This window comes from Calidris pugnax, unplaced genomic scaffold (assembly GCF_001431845.1).
Source record: "Calidris pugnax isolate Ruff unplaced genomic scaffold, ASM143184v1 scaffold252, whole genome shotgun sequence".
In the NCBI taxonomy this organism is placed as follows: domain Eukaryota; kingdom Metazoa; phylum Chordata; class Aves; order Charadriiformes; family Scolopacidae; genus Calidris; species Calidris pugnax.
The window spans coordinates 2,804,595-2,821,737 of NW_015091118.1; the positions used below are offsets into that span (position 1 = coordinate 2,804,595).

Sequence of the window (17,143 nt, forward strand, 5' to 3'; positions counted from 1 at the left end):
AAAGAGAGCTCAGCTGGGTTTTGCAAGCTGGTGACACACTCAGAAGCAGCAAGGACAATGCAGCCTGTAGAAAGACCATGTTTATCATAACATCTGCCACTCCTGAAGCTAAGTCACAGTCAATAACCCTTAAACTTTTTGCCCCTCTAAATAGCACAGCTCAGGGAAAGGGAAAAAAGCAACTGAGGCTTTTAGCCTTTCCACAAACTCACCCTCACCTGGTCTAGCAATTAGTCATGTGAGCAACAGAGAGGTTTGGTCAAATGGAGCTTAACACAAAATAAAACACAAATACAGTTGCATAGCAATTAGACCTTTTCACTGCAGGTGCACTGAAGTGATCCTGAAACATTAATGAAGCCTCACAACACTGCAGAAAGGTAGGGAATCCCAAGCCTGTTTTACAAGTGGGTCAGCTGAGGTTGGTACAGGACAAAGGCAGAAAGAGGAGACCCTGGCTCTGCTTGCACCTTGTCTGACAGCACTGCCTAATAGAACAACAGGCACTGAGCAATCCCACACCCAGCGACAGCTCCTGCTACAATGCAGAGCAAGAGCACAGTACCAGTATTATTATTTTAATTATAAAGCACTACCTATGCAGAGGCTGAGCCAGAAAATATCATCTGTTTTAGCACAGAGCTAAGTACAAAACTAGCTGCTCATTATACGGTAATGGAACAGGTATCTATCAGAGAGGAGATGTTAACCCACAAACAATGTCGTGATTAGATGACTCTAAACTGTATTTAAAAACCATTAGATACTAGATCCTAAAACAAGAGGAAGAAGATCGCTCTCTGGTTGTGGTTAATAGATGCAGTCATGATTTCAATCATGCTTTAAGCTAACTGCCAGCAAAGAAAAAACCCTGCGGTATCGGCAATACCCAGAATCTATGCATTTTGCCATCAATTTTGTTTATTATAAAATCCATGCAGCCAGTGTTAGAAATAAATCATAATGATCTAATCCTTTTCTGCATACCTCCATTTTTACAGTGACAGATGAATGAGATCCAATGGGAAAATAATGATCCTTCCAGCCTCAAAAAAAATAAATATTAAAATTGGTAGCTGCAATGTAGGCTCCCATCTCACACTGCATTTCTATTTTGGCTTCGCTCTCCTGTAGGCTACTTTGAGAATTCTCGTCAGTAGGAACACATCCATCTCTGGCTCCTTCCTTCCCCCACGAATTTCAAATTGGGCAGAGCCAAAGATAAAAACTCCAGTGCAAAGTCCAGACACCGAGGAACATGCTCCCATGTGGCTTCACTGCTGCACCTCCATCCTGCTTCTCCTCGTAGGGCAGCTCCTGAGGAGAAGCTGCCAAGGCACCAAGGCAAAGACTAACTCATTTTCACTAGTTACACATACAACATGCCTATACACCACCTACTACAAAAATGCTTCCCTCTGAACACTGATACTTCTAGACCCCTTTACAGAGTTTGTGTTGCCAGCTGAAAATTAGTGTCTTTCCTACTATAATACAAAAAGGTATTCACTGGAAAGCTGCAAACCAAATCAAATCCACTGTGCTAAACACAGGTGAACCATGGGCTTGAGAGATGTTGAGCCATCTCATGTCTGTGTGTGCTACGGGGCGATGCTCCCAAGCTTCTGCTGGAGTTTAAGGGGCAGGTTATCAGTAAGTGAAAAATGATGCTGCTCTATTAAGATGCACTAGAGTCATGATTATTTCTGCCAGCTGAGTGCCTGACTCCTGCTTAAATGTCTTCATCTCAGCGAAGTAAGGTAAAGAGAGTAAAGAAGAAATAAAGGAAGTTGCACTGGCTACTGGATGGAGGGACAAAAAAAAAATGCTCCTCAGAACCAAAAAGTTTTAAAGTGCCTGTTTCGACCTCTAGCCCTTTCATGGCAACTATGAGCAGAGTGGAAAACAATGGCAAGGAGAAGGGAAGGGGAGGTTAAATTTGGATGTTTCAGCTTCTCCCCTTTGGAACTTCCTGAAACCTCACTGCTGCTCCTGCAAAGCTTCTGTCTGCACACATGGTGCAAAGAGCCACAGTAATGAAGGCTTTGTTCTTACTCAGCTGCAGATCTGGCCTGATCCTGCTTTCAAGGACATCAGTGCAAATAGAGTGACTCCAGGGAAGGTACTCGGAGGATCACAGTCAACCAAACATACTCTGGGACCTCTAAAACTGTATTTCAACCTGCTGCATTGTAAAATAATCAGTAAGAGCATCTGAATACTTGAAGTATTTCACATTCAGGGCATGTGAGTGCAGAGTGAGTGCAGCTTCCATGTTGAGTGCGTGGCATAATAAAACATCATCTCCCGTCTGCTCCCGTTAATCGCTTTCCTTGCTCCATCTTTCTGGCTGCACAAATCACACGTATTTTGCAAACTCACTGAATGCTGAATCAATGCAAGATAAAGAGTTCTCCACCTAGAGTTGTTTCCTTGTCAAAAGGCTGTGATTTATATCACACAAGTCTGCCCACAGGTGCTACACAGTTGTGCTCACTTTTCTATAATTAACTTACATCTTTCCCCATATTCCACCCTCTCTTCCAGTCAGGGTGGGAATATTCACATCCATTACAGAAGCAGACTAGCGAGAGTAACACTCTATATTTTAAATACAGAATCCCAATTCTGCAAGATATAAAATCTTTAATATGGAGTGTTTTCACCCAAGGGCCATGAGATTTGTATACCAACAAAAGCAATAGTCTTTGTAATAGTGTTGTTTTGTCATTTGGATTAACCTGAGGTTTGGTTTACTGATGCAGCTTCAGAGGACTGGAAGTGGAAGAAGTTCAAACGTTCCACAGATTCTTCTTCCATCAGCTTTTAAAGCAATTCTGTCTCTCCTCAGCTTCTGTACTTTTTAATTAACAGAAACAAATCCAAAGAATCACTGCTGCTACAAATATTGTGCAAGTGCATTTGGGCTTGAGCATAAGCACTTATCATTTGTTGGTATACTGCTGCATCCATCATTTTCCAAAGTCTTAAATAATCATAAATAAGAAAATCTGTGCTATTCTTTGGTACATTTCTGTCTGTTTAAACCACAGCTGAACTTTTAAGTTGTACAAACAAAAAATTGCACTTTTATCTTCAAGAGAGTCTTGCAAGTCCAACAGACTTTCAGCTGAAGGATTCTTTATTATACTCAAACCTTGTCCCATAAGAGTTGCTGCTGTTGCTCAGTTTATGAAGTATCTTAGAGATTTTGTTTGGTCCACAACAGAAAACTCCAATGGTCTTCCTGTTAAAAGAAAAAAAAGCAAAAAAAAAGACATTATGACATAGCAAATAAACAGTAACTTCTAATGATAGATTTGGATTCTGGCCTCACTGTATCATACAAAAGCCAACTATGCATAAATTTTAAGGTGAGAACAGCTCACTAGATCATGTAGGTAGTATTACTGCAGTCACCAGATTTCTCCCAAGTAGCCCCACACAAGCCCTATTACCTATTTGACTAAAAGACAACTCTTAGAAAAAGGTACCTCGTCTTAGTGTCAAGCCACCAAGTGATGAAAAATTACTACTTCCCACTCTAATTTTTTCCATGATTAATCGCTTTTTGGAGGGTTAAAAATGTGCCTCACTGTAATGACTTCATTAGTGTAACTCGTGATTTACACCAGCAGGAGATCTAGTCACTAACGGTGATTCGTTACACTAATGAAAACAGAGCACTACTAACCCATGATTATTTCTGGCAGCAGCAGAATAATTTTACTGCTTTAGTTTCACATTAGCATGCAATCTTTCCTTCAGCAGCTGCATTGGAAAGTCTTAGGAAAAGCCAAACACAGAATGTGATCCTTGCTCTTCATCCCCAGCTATCGGCCCAGGTTCATTAGTTAACCTGACTTTTTCACACCACTCCACCGACAACAGCTCTTTGCTTTCTGGTCACCTTAGACACAGGCTGTAAGTCAGACTCACAGTCACACAGCATCTAAGGGCTCAGAACAGTAGCCAGCATCACAACAGGGCACATCCACAACAGCGGGACTGAGGCACTCATGATATTCATCATCTCCCTTTTTTTGAAAGATGAGGAGAAGGGAAAGGAAGGAGCAGGGAGAGGATGTGGAGCTGTCTCTTCTATATCATGAAAAACAATACATTTTCTTCATCTTCCTGCTGAAATTGTGCCACTGCAGAGAAAGACCCTAAAGATTTACTGGGATAGAGAGAGAGCATAGAAGAGGGAGCATGGCTCTAACTATTGTGATCTACAATGCTCAACAAAGAGACTGGAGACTTGAATTCTGGTCCCTGTCTCCAGCACAGCTTCAGTATTTTATACAGTAAATATTTAACATCAAATATCTTAGCACATGCAGGGTAATCAAATGCACCATTTAAATCTGCCTGTGCATGTGCCTGGTGAGAGAAGGGAACTAGCACATATAAGAAATCTTTGATGCACAGTGTCAGGTATATGTGCCTGACGTTAGGCAGCAGCTCGAATAGCACAACAGTCCATGCTGTACCAGTGCACAGCAACACCAGCACGGCACAACTGAGGGATCAAACATCAAAAAGCATCACAAAGTTACGCAGGTAATACCACCAGTGCCCTTGTGCTTGTGCCACTTTACAACTCTGACTTTAATTGCCTCCAATTACATCGTCTCTCATATCAATCTATGGCAAATATTCCTAACTCATACTTTTCTCACCCTTATGTATATCTATTAAACTTTCTTGTCCTGGCAGTACTCCTTTTAACGGCAAAGGGGTGTTGTGTTGGTGTCTGGATTTACAGAAATAATGAGAGCACTATTGTTCATTGCTCTCAAGTAAGATCCTTCAGCACTTGCAGAACCTGAACACTGTTTAATCTGTTCACAGTAGAGAAAAAGGGGGCATGAGCTGCCAGGAAGAATCTGTCTTCTACTGTGTATTTACTTGAGAGAATTAATGTTGTTGGGTTTTTTTCATTAGTCTAATTACAGACAACTGATAAATAAAACCCAAAGAGTTCACCTGCCTCTCTGCCTTTCATTACATATATATAGCCTATATATAGCCTTATATATATATAGGACCTATATACAGGTCCTTCTCCATTTACCCCACCTCCCCTGCCTGTAGATACCTACCTCCCTGCCTCACAGCTACTACCTGGAGCAGCACAGGCTACTGTCTTGAGCTGATGGGCTTTAATTGCTTATCCCTTGTCTGGGACAATGGCTGACCTTGAAACGAAAATAGACAGCTAGGTATTGCTGAGGCATAATGTCTGAAAATCTGTTAAATACCACTAAGGTTTATAATTAAGGAAACTGTATTATAGGCCATTCTTTGTAATACTTATAAACATTAATATAGAATTTTATTCATTCAGAGCACTAAGCAAATAATTCCTTAGTGTTTCTATGGGATGGGTAGGTCAGCACACATTCTTATGTCCATTTGATGGACAGGTGAGGTGAGGGAAAGGTGAAATACTTTACTACCTAGAGAGGAAAGCGTCAGGACTTGAAATGTTCCAGCTTGAAATCCCATATTCATTCCTAGAGAGAGGTTTCTCCTTTACAGTGCACAAAAGATCTATCATGGTGCTCCGTGCCCTCCCCTCCTACAGATATTCATGTCTTTTTCTAGGTCAGGCTCCATTTGGAGAAAAGCACACAGCCATTCGAACTAAGCAAAATTGAGGCAGCGTGGCAGCCAAGGCACGGTGTAAGCTTTCCATCCAGGAGACAACTGAACAGGAAAAAGGTTGCTGCTCCATCCCCAAAAAGAGAGCACGAAAACCAAGACAAATTAATTGATTATATAAACTGTCCTAGTGCACGTCCTTGGGACTGCAGGTGTCATATGGAATACCAACAGTAGATGGCACACGGCTGCTCCTCTTGGTCCAGAAGAAAGAATTAGGAACCTGGTGCTGGGTTGTCCCATGTCACGCTCTGAAGGTCTGGCAAAGCTCAGGCACTTACAAATGCACTTTGCTTATTTGGGACCCAAACACCAACAACAGCGACAAGGCACAAACCACAAACCAATCAGATGGCTAAACCGAGGAGAAAATTGCCAGCTGCATGTTTATTTATGTGCAGATTTTACCAAAATCACAAGATAAAAAGTGGCTGCCCATAAACAAGCCCATGATTGCAAATACATGTGAAAGCCTGAACACTGGCACCAGATGTTGGAAAGAACAGGTTGCCCTGCCTCCTTTTTTTTGTTTGTTTTTTTTGTTTGTTTTTTTTTTCCCCTGCATATTGCAGCAGGGTCATTTAGGTGGAAAGTTAATGAGAAATACAAACTCAAATGGAGTTAGTAGGAGACCAGGAAATTGGACTATAGAGGAAAATGGAAGATTCCATCTCATCCAGGAAAACGAGGAGAATATTTGCCTACAACAGGTAAGTTTCTGTGGGACAGCTGAGTTACAGTTTGGACTACTGTCTATAAAGTTATATGTAACTATGTCTATGATACAGACCTGTATCCATAAGTCCTGTTAAAGGGGTGACAAAGAGTCAGGAAGCCTACATCTTAGCAAGCTGCAGGGCAATCAAACGAATCAGAACATTATTTAGGTACTAAAAGACTCCTGGTTTGGAAATGGTGGCACAATTTAAAGACCTGATGTGGAAATACAGAGGAAATGGTACTCAAAGTCTAATTAGGAGTAATGCACTGGAAAGCACAAAAGATAAAGAAAGCATGACTACCACTAATAGCTTCATCTATATTATGTGCACTTACAGCCTTGCAAGGAAATGGCAGAAACTTCATTATTTTCATCTTTTAAAACTGCACTCACATAGTTAAACAAAAAAACCCATCAGAACAGAGCATAGAAGGTCAACAGTTCTCTATGCAGAGGACTCTGAACCAGTCAACTTGCTTCTCTGACCTCTCTATTTCCCTTTCTTTCCCATGGATCTTTACTACAAAGATCTAAGTGACACTCATTTGCACATAGTAAGAATGCAGTAGGGATGTCCCTCTGTAGCAGCCTTTGGGGTGTCATGGCAAGGAACCCTGTCCACAATATCCTGTAGGACCTGAATCCAAGATACATGTTGTCTGCAGCTTATACTGCCATCAGTGACACATACTGGTGCTCAATATTTCTCAAGAGCCAGGGCTCAGTGTTCCCTAGTCATATCCAGCCTCAGAAGAGAAGAGTCAATAAGCCACGGGCAGATGTTCATCTTGCAAGTGCAATTGAGGACAGAAGTTATTGAGGGAAAGTTCTGCAGGTGAATGTGAGAGCAACTCTCAACCTGGTGCACTCAGATTACTAACAACAGCTACTGAGGGTTGTTTGCTACCACCCTGCTGATTTTGTCAGAAGTGGATTAGAGAAAATTCACACAATCCCTTCTACCGGATTGGCTTTTGGGGCAGAAAACTGCCAGTGGGGTATAAAATACTCAACCAACAAAGCTGGATCTGGACAAAGACATTCCATAGTCTAATTGCATGTCTACTCTGGTTTACAACTGTCCTGTTTCAGACCATAATCTGTTTGCCTAGCACAGTGAAAAAGCATTGCCAGGTCTTAAAAAAAGAATAAAAAAGTGCCAGGAATCTCCAAAGATAATATATCCTCTGAATAAAAACAATACAAGACAGTCAGATTCTTCCGTGTGCATTCTGTTTGTAAACCAGCACTATAAATCATGAAAATTATAGAAGTCAACAATTTAAAAAAAATGCAACTTTATAAAACCAGCATATGTTGCAAGCAAGACACTGCCACGGACAAAAACATATGCAACCTCTGTGCAGTGAGATGGAAATCTATTACTTTTATTTTCTGGGCCACTGAACACCTCAGCTGCATTAAGAAGATGAACTCTTCTGAGTGTAAAAAGAGAAAGTTTCCATTTTGTATAGGCTACCTCTTGCAGCAAAATATTAGCTAATTTCAACATCAGTAACCTAAATGTTACACTCTAAGATAAAACCCAAAAATATTTTCATACAAACATAGCTGAAGACTATAATATCCCCACCCTTCAAACTGTGGCATCCTCCAAGTGGACTGGAACTTACCGCCTGTTACACTTTGCTATTTCATCAAAAAGGAGTTTCCACCGAGGTCGTCCAATCAAAAGCCTTGAGTTTAAAGCTTGATACTTCTCTCCAATTATTTTCTGCAAGAAACAAAAAATTCCAATCTGCCTGATTTGCAAATTGCCTCATATCACCCAGGGCTCCCATTTCTGACATTGGCTGACTTACGATATCGCTGAGGTGTAAAACCTGAGCACAAGTATCAGACAGTTGTGATTAAAACTGCAGCCATTTCATGCACCAATACCTCTGCTCACTGCCTTTTCAATGGCTCTCCTTGGTCTTCATTATACATTGTTCCTCATGCAGCTGCCCATTAATCTCCCCATTACTTTTAAACCAATTTATTTAAGCCATAAAACAATAACCACGTTCCTATTATTCATTCTCTCATTGGCTTTTAATGCTAAGCTGGAAGAAACACTGCTGATGCAAAAAAATCATATTTCTGTCTGAAATATTTTTCTTAACTTTGCACAAGTAACTATTAAGATGACTAGCTCTGAAAAAGTAACAAGGGAAATCTTACATTTCTCCCTGAGAGCAGTTTGCCAGCTGTTTTGAGCAGAAAACAGCCAAAACTTCTCCCTGGGTGGATCCCAACCCATCCCAGCAATGCTAACTCACCAGCATTTTGATAAGGTCAAATGCCCTTCCATTGCAGGGCATTCCCTTTCTGTCCTAGTGCAATAGAAAGGCAGAGGGAAGTTACATTTTATGGGTGCTCCCACATTCTCTCTGCTGCTGAACAACCTGAAACATCGCTCCTACCAATGCAAACAGAGTCTTGGCCAACTCATCCTCCATTGGGCTATTATATATTTTCAAGGAGCATTTGCTGAAGGATGGGCTTGGCTCCCTGTTGGCACACAGGCGTGCTACTTCTGAGCAAAGGGAGCACGAAGCGAAACTGCCCTAGTTTTGGTAGCAGTCAGCATTTTGGACTAACATCAGGGAGCACATAAGTTGAATGGCAATAGAGAGTTGAGTTTAACTCCCCCTTGAGAAATCATGAGCAGCATTACGGTTCATGCCAGTTTTGTTCAACAGCCACAAAAGAAAAGTGACTTTAAAGAAAGACTTAAAACAAAGTTGACTTAAATAAATTCACTAGCTGCTTGATACAAAATATTAGAAAACTTGCTTTGAATTCTCTATTATTACAATCTTGCTGTGTCATTTCAATGCAGTCCTGCTTGGGGTTTTAATTTTAACCTAGCAGTTACATATGAGGTTCACCAATTGGGTATTTGTCACCCAAGCATTAAATCTGTAGAGCACTGTTCACAATGTCTGTAGCTATCACGTCATTTAGACTATTGGATAGTGTTCCTACTAGAACTGTGAATGTTATGCTACCTCCACCTGATACCAGGCAGATCAAAATCCTTTGGACATAGTTTCTCACTGCATTTCATGTTTTGTAGTAGTTGTTAGGCTTGGTTCTGGGCCCACTGCAGTCAATGGAAAGCTTCCAGATGCAGCAGGGTAAAGAATCAGGCCTAGGCTCATGTGCTAAATAATTTAAAATGAAGACTGTAGGTGTAAATAGCTACAGGAGATGCCAAGAGTTGAGGAACTAGCCTAGCTTTGAGGTTGGTAATACACGACAATTGACAGTTCAGTAAAATTTCTAGTCTCATACATTAAGAAATTTGTAACTTTCGTCTATATTTGAGGCAAAGAAACCCAAACCTTTTAAAAGTAGCTAGCTTCTCTCAAAATATTTATTTGAAAAGAAGACTTGAGCTTGCAAGCTCCTGGAACTATTCTGTTTTGAGTCTCAGCCCAGAAATGATGCAGATTTCCCATCAAACACAGCCAACTGTCTGGTCCGTGGCCTGGCCTGGAAGGACCTCTTTCCTAGAAAAGGAAGATGTGGATTTTTGCCTACATCTAATCAAGTTAGGGCTTCTAGACTAGATTTTCTTAATGCTGTAGGTATGGACTTGTTCTCTTGCCCTAGCCATGAATCAGTCACTTGAGTTTATGGCCTCATTTCCTGTTTTTATCATCTGCAGTAATTTCCTTTTGCCTTTGACTGACAGTTTGCATTGTCTACTACCCCAAGGTCCAGTATGGTGTACAGACAGAATTTAGCCACATACCTGTATTCCATCTGTTTGACTGAGGTACAGCTGGATGTTTATATAGTCTGGTCGATTCTCCTGCCAAAGCTGGGGGGATGATAGAAGCAGCTAGTGAAAAAATATCCTTTCTCTCAAGGCAAGTGTAAAGTCACTTGTGCCTACTATTCTGAGAGAATTGGCATTCAGCATCAGTGAAGTATTTTAATGAAGAAGACACGCATGCATAGCACCCCTTCATGCACTCCAGAATGTTGGACGTCATGCTGTGTACAAAGTATTGTTTTAGGAACTACACTGCTCTTAAAATCCACCTGAAATAGCAAATCCCCCTCTCTTCTTAATCTATCTACTAGCCAAATGGTTAAAGGCCACTCAGCTTTCCCAACCTGCACATCCTTCTTCCATCTCATAAGTTCCATAGATAAATATCCAAACTACTGGCACATGGCCACACTGTGCAATAAAGTACTGGTGGAAGATACTCAAACTGTTTTGTGCAGCTCCATGAATAAATAGGGTCTGGGTCAGGTAGCCCAAGCAGAAGTACTGCTGGACCTTGCTTGTTTTGAGCAAGGCTGCCTTTCTCTACAGCATATGAGTTGCGTGGTGTGGACATATTCTGCATTTATTAAGTTGTCAGTACCCCTGCAAGCAGCCCCCATTACCTTGTTATGCAACGTGCAGAGCAGATCTGCAAACCAGCGGAAAGACTCAATGTCCCTGCACACCCAAATGAAGTAGAGTCTTCTGAGCTTGTAGCATTTCCAGCCATCGCTTGAAAATAAAACATTTGGGTAATTAAAAATTATCATTTAAAAATGAAACATTAATTAAGATGCTTTATATTCATTAGTGGAAATGGGAATTTCCATCAGAAGCTAACTGCTAAGTTGTTCTTCATCCTATGATACATCTGACATTGAAATGACCAACGCAGCCTATTATAATGATCCTGAGAATATTAAATCTCTAGCACAGAGCTAACACCCTTCACAGACACCGTTTCTGCATTAGGAAGTTGTCAGCTATACAGATGATTTGGGCAGCAAATACGGATTCATGCATCATCATCAAACTTCTATTTCAAAGCAAAGCGGACATTCTAAGTTCAAGTGTACTGTGTCAATTCTTTATTAGGTTTATAAAGTGACCCATAAGAGGAAAATATTGACAAATGCAATAATGTCAGGACTTAATTCTGCCTTTATATGTGAAAGGCTCTGGTTGATTATAATTAATACTCTAGCAAAATCACAAAGACCAAATCAAATCAGAGCTCCATTGTGCCAGGGAGCTGTGAGATGTATTACAGTCCTCAGAAAATGCCGGTGGGGAAAGTGCAGTCATGGGCAGGCTCTGACACTGCATTTGGAAAAACAGGACTCTCATGTCAGATGTCTAATAGAAATAAAGCACAAATATAGCACAAAGGAAGGACTGGAATGAAATGGGAAAGAAAATAGAAGTGAAAAAAATCTTGACGATTAATGAGTTCAAACAAAGTACAAATACCCATGAAATATCTTCTTAGCTAGCCAATGCTGTTTTCTCTTGTTCTGATCACTCAAACAGCCAGTGCACAGACTGCTTCCTCCTTTTCCTCTAAAAATAATTTTCAGATAGAGAAGGCCATAGCTTGTCAACTTCAAACACTTGTCCCAGGCCAGCCCCAGTCAAAAAGTTTCATGATACATCTCACCATATCCATTGTGTGCTATTTCAAACTCCAGGGTTGCTGGCATTTCCACCAAGAGATCTACCTAAGTGATGACTCCAACCACTGTAAGCCCAAGGAACAAGGATGGAGACATTCTCAGCAGCATGTAGGAGCTGAGAACTTGCCTTTCATGTAAACTCCCCATAGAGAGAAAAAAAATGCTTTAAGACTGGAGTGTATAGAGTCTTTCAAGTCCTGATTTCAGGTTTTTTATTTGTAAACTCTTGACCTGCAGAGAATGATTTCCTCCATCTTTTTTCTGACTGCCTGTACTAAGACAAGCCCTTAGGAAGGGTCACAATCTGGTCAGATGTGACGTGATAACTATAAGCAGTAGCAACGAAAACAAGTGCCTTTCACCATAAAAAAGGATAAAAGAAGAGAAAAATGCAAGGCATTTTGTATTGAACTGCTGTAGCTCAGTAACAAACCACCACTCTCGGTGATGAAATGTTGCAGCTGGACAAAGAAGCCGGGCTGCAAAACTTGATGAAACAAGACAAGCATAGATTTAAAATAGCACCTCAGACGCACATGCTTGGGTCCACCTCCAGCAAGATATATCATGCAATAAAGGTGCAATCCCCTGTTACAACCAAATCCACATGTATGTAATGCTTATTGTGTGTTCCTGTGTTACCACTACCCATAATAACAGCCATCATTTACAGACCATTCTGCCTGAAAGCCACCAGCTTTCCTTAACATGTTACGTTTTCTTAAAAATAAGATATAACGTTCAACAGGTAAGCGGAGGGAAGGGCAGGGGCAGGAATTAAGTTGTGTACACGCAACAGGAACACGACTGAGGAGGAAACAAATGACTATGTTGACAGGCTTCTGATCTCCTCCAAACATGCGTGACCTCCACACAACAGGACTGTCTCCACTGCTCTGCAGCGCTGGCGTCGTGAGGCTGTTTGCATGTTCACACCTGCCAATTTCTGCTTCTAAGCCAAGGCAAAGACAACAGGCAGATTATCCTCTAAACAAGTGCTTTGTTGATGTTTAAATACAGAGAAGGAAAGCAGGCTCAGGCTGTTACTTTTTCCCAGAATCACAGAATGATTCCCCTGCATAATGTTACAGCACACAAGGGAAAGATTGGCTACAAAGGCAGTTTATGGGATTGGCTGCTTAGAAGCTCATTTATGGCTTTATCCAGATACATGGACATCGCAAAAGCTTTTGGACACTAACCTTCTATGGCAATGTCTGTGCAAGTTCCTACAGCCTCTGATAGCACGGCTGGTAGAGGCAAACATCTCATTACCTGCTGTTTGCCCGTCGTTATCACCCGTGACATTTTTGCAAAGCACTGTCAAGGATAATCTATCATGAGGAAATTGGTCATCTCATCCACCTGGGCCCCAGGCTTTCAGCAAAAATGTACCCTTTTTTTCAGAGGATGATCAATACACTCTCAGGAAAAGAAAACGAGGGAGATGAGATGGTCTTTGAGGGCGGCAGCACCATGAGACAGGTGGGACTGACAATTTTCAGAAGCACTCAGCACTGTCAGGTCCAGCCCAGATCAAGGACAGAAGAACGTGCACAGCATCTAAATTCTAGGCTTTCACTTCACTTTGGAATCAGAGCTGGCCATTAGCATGTTCACCTGAGAACAAATCCTTCAGTTGTGCCTTGTAAAACCCTCCCAAAGCCAGCTAGTCTTCCAGCACTTCAGGGAAGGTTTGCTGCTTTGGTTGGCACTCATACAGTGCTTATGAAACAGGGGCGCTTACCCTGCGGCTGGAGCTCTTAGCCAACAATCTAGCCAAAAAAAAAATTAATAAAAACCAATATAATCATAAAAGCAGGCTTATTTCACACTGCATAAGATTTGGTCGGAACCACGTTGCTGATGTGACAGAGGAACAAGAGGTGAAAGGTTTGCTCTGACTAGAATGTCAAAGGGTTTACATTAAAATAAAATAAAAAAAAATTAAAAAGAGAGAAACAAGAAAAAAAAACAAGTAAAGAAAAAGAAATACCTAAAATTTTAAACTTTTTGAATGGAGTTAGACATCCAAATGCTACCTGAATCCAAGTTGATCCATTTCCTTTAAAATCTTATACGTACACATTTACAGAAGTCAAAGAGACCAGGAGAGCTGGCCCGGCATTTCCAGCAAGGAGACTGTCACAACTTCTGACTCTCAGAAATTCACAACTATAATCCATAGCCTCACCTAAGCTGGTACAAGGGGAACAAGGTAACAGAGCTGAAGGGCTGTGACTGCATCAACCACAGACTAGGCTGGTGGCAGGATATAAGGTTAGTGACACTGTTTGCATTACTGGCAAACTCTGCCATGACTCTTTGGGTTATAAAGCCTGTATGTGTTGACTTATGCTCTTCAGGGGACACCTCAGTCCTCTACCTCTCTCCAATGAATCATTCACTTATGTTAATGAAAGTTTTTAAATACTCTGAAAGTCTTTCTGACATGTATTACTAACATAAATTGGGGGAAACAGCTTTAAAAGGCTTAAGCTCACTTACAGCAGTGTGTTGAGTACTGATGCGAATGGTGTAACTCCAATACCTCCAGCCACGCAGAGGCTGACCTCATAGTTCAGGGATTCCTCAAAGGGACTTCCAAAAGGTCCATCCACATACAGTCTGCAGAAAAAGCAAAAAGAGCACTTTTAAAGAAAGCTGCTAAAATCAGAGAAGAGTGGAAAAGGAACATGAGCTGGAATTAACATCCTACAAAGAATTTGTTTCAATTTTTTATTAGTCTTGGGATGCAAAATATGAAAACGTTTTTCCTGGAAAGCTTTATGTAGAGAGAAACCAACGTGCAAATGGTATGAAAACCTGTTATGTGAAATCTCTTGGCACATTCCATAATTAGACAAGCCATCTTATAATCAAACAGGTGGAGGTGACTAAATTATGATGGCCCTTTGTGTCTGATGTCAGAGGGCGAAGAAAGTGCTGCACTGGAAAAAATAACAACTTGGGGAGTCGTAAGCAGGAAGAGACCTTGGCTAGGAGGTTCAGCTCTTGAACATCAGAAACAGCTGAGATTCACAAAGGTGTACAAAAATCTATTTTTCATGGCTTTTCATAATGCTTTTCATGGGCCTCCAGGGAATAAAGAGGTGGCACATATCCTCTTGCAGTGAGCAAGAGAAACAAATTAACATCTATCTACTCTTTCACTTCGCATCCAGACCACTGTGAAAGTAATCTATCCCAAACATATAGAATAACTGAAGTGGGGGAAAACCCACTGAATTTACATCTTTGACTCATACCTCTCATTCTTACAACAGTTTTATTTACCTGTTTTTAAAGATCATTGAGGAGACTGAGTCCCGTTTCCAACCCATTTGTAGTCTTTCAGGTACTGCTGGAAAGTCAGTTGACTATAATTTAAAAATGGGCTTTTAGACATCTTCAAAAATTTGACCTCCAAATCTTTTCCACACTGCTGAAAGTCTGACCAAGGTCACCCATAGATAGCTCAAAATTCATTGTCTGTCATATCTCTAATAAGATTCATATACCCCCAATTCTATTTATGGAATACCAATCTTCAGTAATGGATTCACCTTTAGAAACTATTATGAAGAGAACTTGAACAGTACATTTAGGCAATGTCCATTCTGTGTATGAGTGTCTCACTGGATCATCCCATTTTAGGTAACTGGTGAATACAGCAAATTGTGGTGGGACCAGCACTGCATTCAGCAGCTCAGTGACTAGGTGTTTGCTCACAGCTAGACCGACTGACATCAACCTTTGGCCTGAGTCCACACAAAAGTTCCAATATTTTTATACACACATACTGGTACTGTTATGCAACTAAGCTAGGCATACTATTTGTCTAATAAAAGGGCATAAGTTTCTCTGTTATACCATCAGTCAGAGAATTAAAGGTAGAGGAGATGTCTCTTTTCCCAAAGTTCTCTAACCCTCATCTGATTCTTTCCTATTGAGGGATAAATCTTAGCCATAACTTAAGATCTCAGTCTGATCTCATTTCTTTTAGTTTTGTGGTCTGACCCTTGGCATCTTGTCTTGTCAAGACAACATCTTGTCTAGGTGTCTTTGGCCAATATGGTCCTTTCTATGAAATTTCTTCCAGACCTCTGCCATTGTTGACATCTTGATGCCTCATATGTTAGGCTCCTTCTTCTATAGTGTCTTGTCTAAACACAGATAAGTACCTACTTTCTGATTAATCTGGAGGCAAACAGATGCCTTAACTATGCCCTGTCTTATAAACTCATTTCTTGGCTCTTGGTGTCCTGCCTGGAGACAAAGGGAGAAGACACCGGGCCAGCCACAGCCATCATCAGAAAGCATTGGAATTGCTCTCAGTAGATGTTTTTAAATAACTATCTTGATTCCTCACTGATATTCATAACTAATCATTCTATAACCCAAATATGCTTATTCTTATTTTTCTCTGTCTATTCTGAAGTCATTATAGTATTCTACAAATGTTCTTTTGGAGAATCTCAAAGCTTTTCAATGTCAGGTATGTTAGTAACAGCATGACGAGAATACTAGAAAAACAAATTTACTCCTTACTTAGGATGGATAAATCCTTTTCCATAATGGGGCCAAAAAACCCCTTAATTGGACATGTGCAGATGATATAAACATAACTTTAAGTATCTTCTCATTAAATGTTTCCTGTTACATAACACTTTATAGACCATTTTCTTAACCAGGTTTTTTTATTCCACTAACAAAATGAGACCACTGCTGGTGCAGAGTGCAGCAGCAGCTACTTTAGGAGATCTTCTAAATGTTGCACTGTCATTTGACTGAGGAGGTAAAGAAGCGCCTCTTATTTAAATAAGCAACAGGGGAAATGTAGAGAAGCAGGCCATTACTCTGAAATTAATCTAGTCCAAGGGACGTTTTGAGGGAAAGTCCCTCAAAACAGCTATTATGTGTCTCAGATATGTATCTCAACAGAGATCTAATTTTGGGATATCAGTGTAGGGAAAAAAGAAAAAAAAAAAGAAAAAAAAAAAAAAAGATTTACTGGATAACAAAGCAACTGAAGTCCACTGTCATTCCTGGCATACCTCTTATCCATATGCTGCCCTGATCAGATCCTTCCTATCTGGTGAAATCTGGAGAGTTGTTCCTAAATGTAGGAAGGGCACAAGCCTGAGGGAAATTCCTTGCATTTTGCACAAGGAACACTAACTTTCACTTGGTTATACAGACTTCAAGCCAACATATTGGGGGAAAAAAACACAAGCAAACAAAACAAAAGCAACTAGCAAAGGAGATTTTTCCAGAAATTAGGACAGTGGATGC

The 17,143-nt window shown here is 40.7% G+C and overlaps 1 protein-coding gene across 1 annotated transcript in view; it reads right to left on the reverse strand.

The window, feature by feature from the left end:
- Window positions 1–273: 273 nt before the first annotated feature.
- The window catches only part of NOX4 (NADPH oxidase 4), a 106,294-nt gene continuing 89,424 nt past the window's right edge, over window positions 274–17,143 (reverse strand). The window contains exons 13-17 of the mRNA XM_014958253.1: window positions 14,357–14,476; window positions 10,799–10,907; window positions 10,152–10,220; window positions 8,023–8,123; window positions 274–3,247 (exon numbers count right to left, since the gene is read on the reverse strand). Of these exons, the coding sequence (XP_014813739.1) occupies window positions 3,127–3,247; window positions 8,023–8,123; window positions 10,152–10,220; window positions 10,799–10,907; window positions 14,357–14,476 (520 nt within the window). The 3' untranslated portion in view covers window positions 274–3,126. The remainder of the gene's footprint in view (window positions 3,248–8,022; window positions 8,124–10,151; window positions 10,221–10,798; window positions 10,908–14,356; window positions 14,477–17,143) is intronic.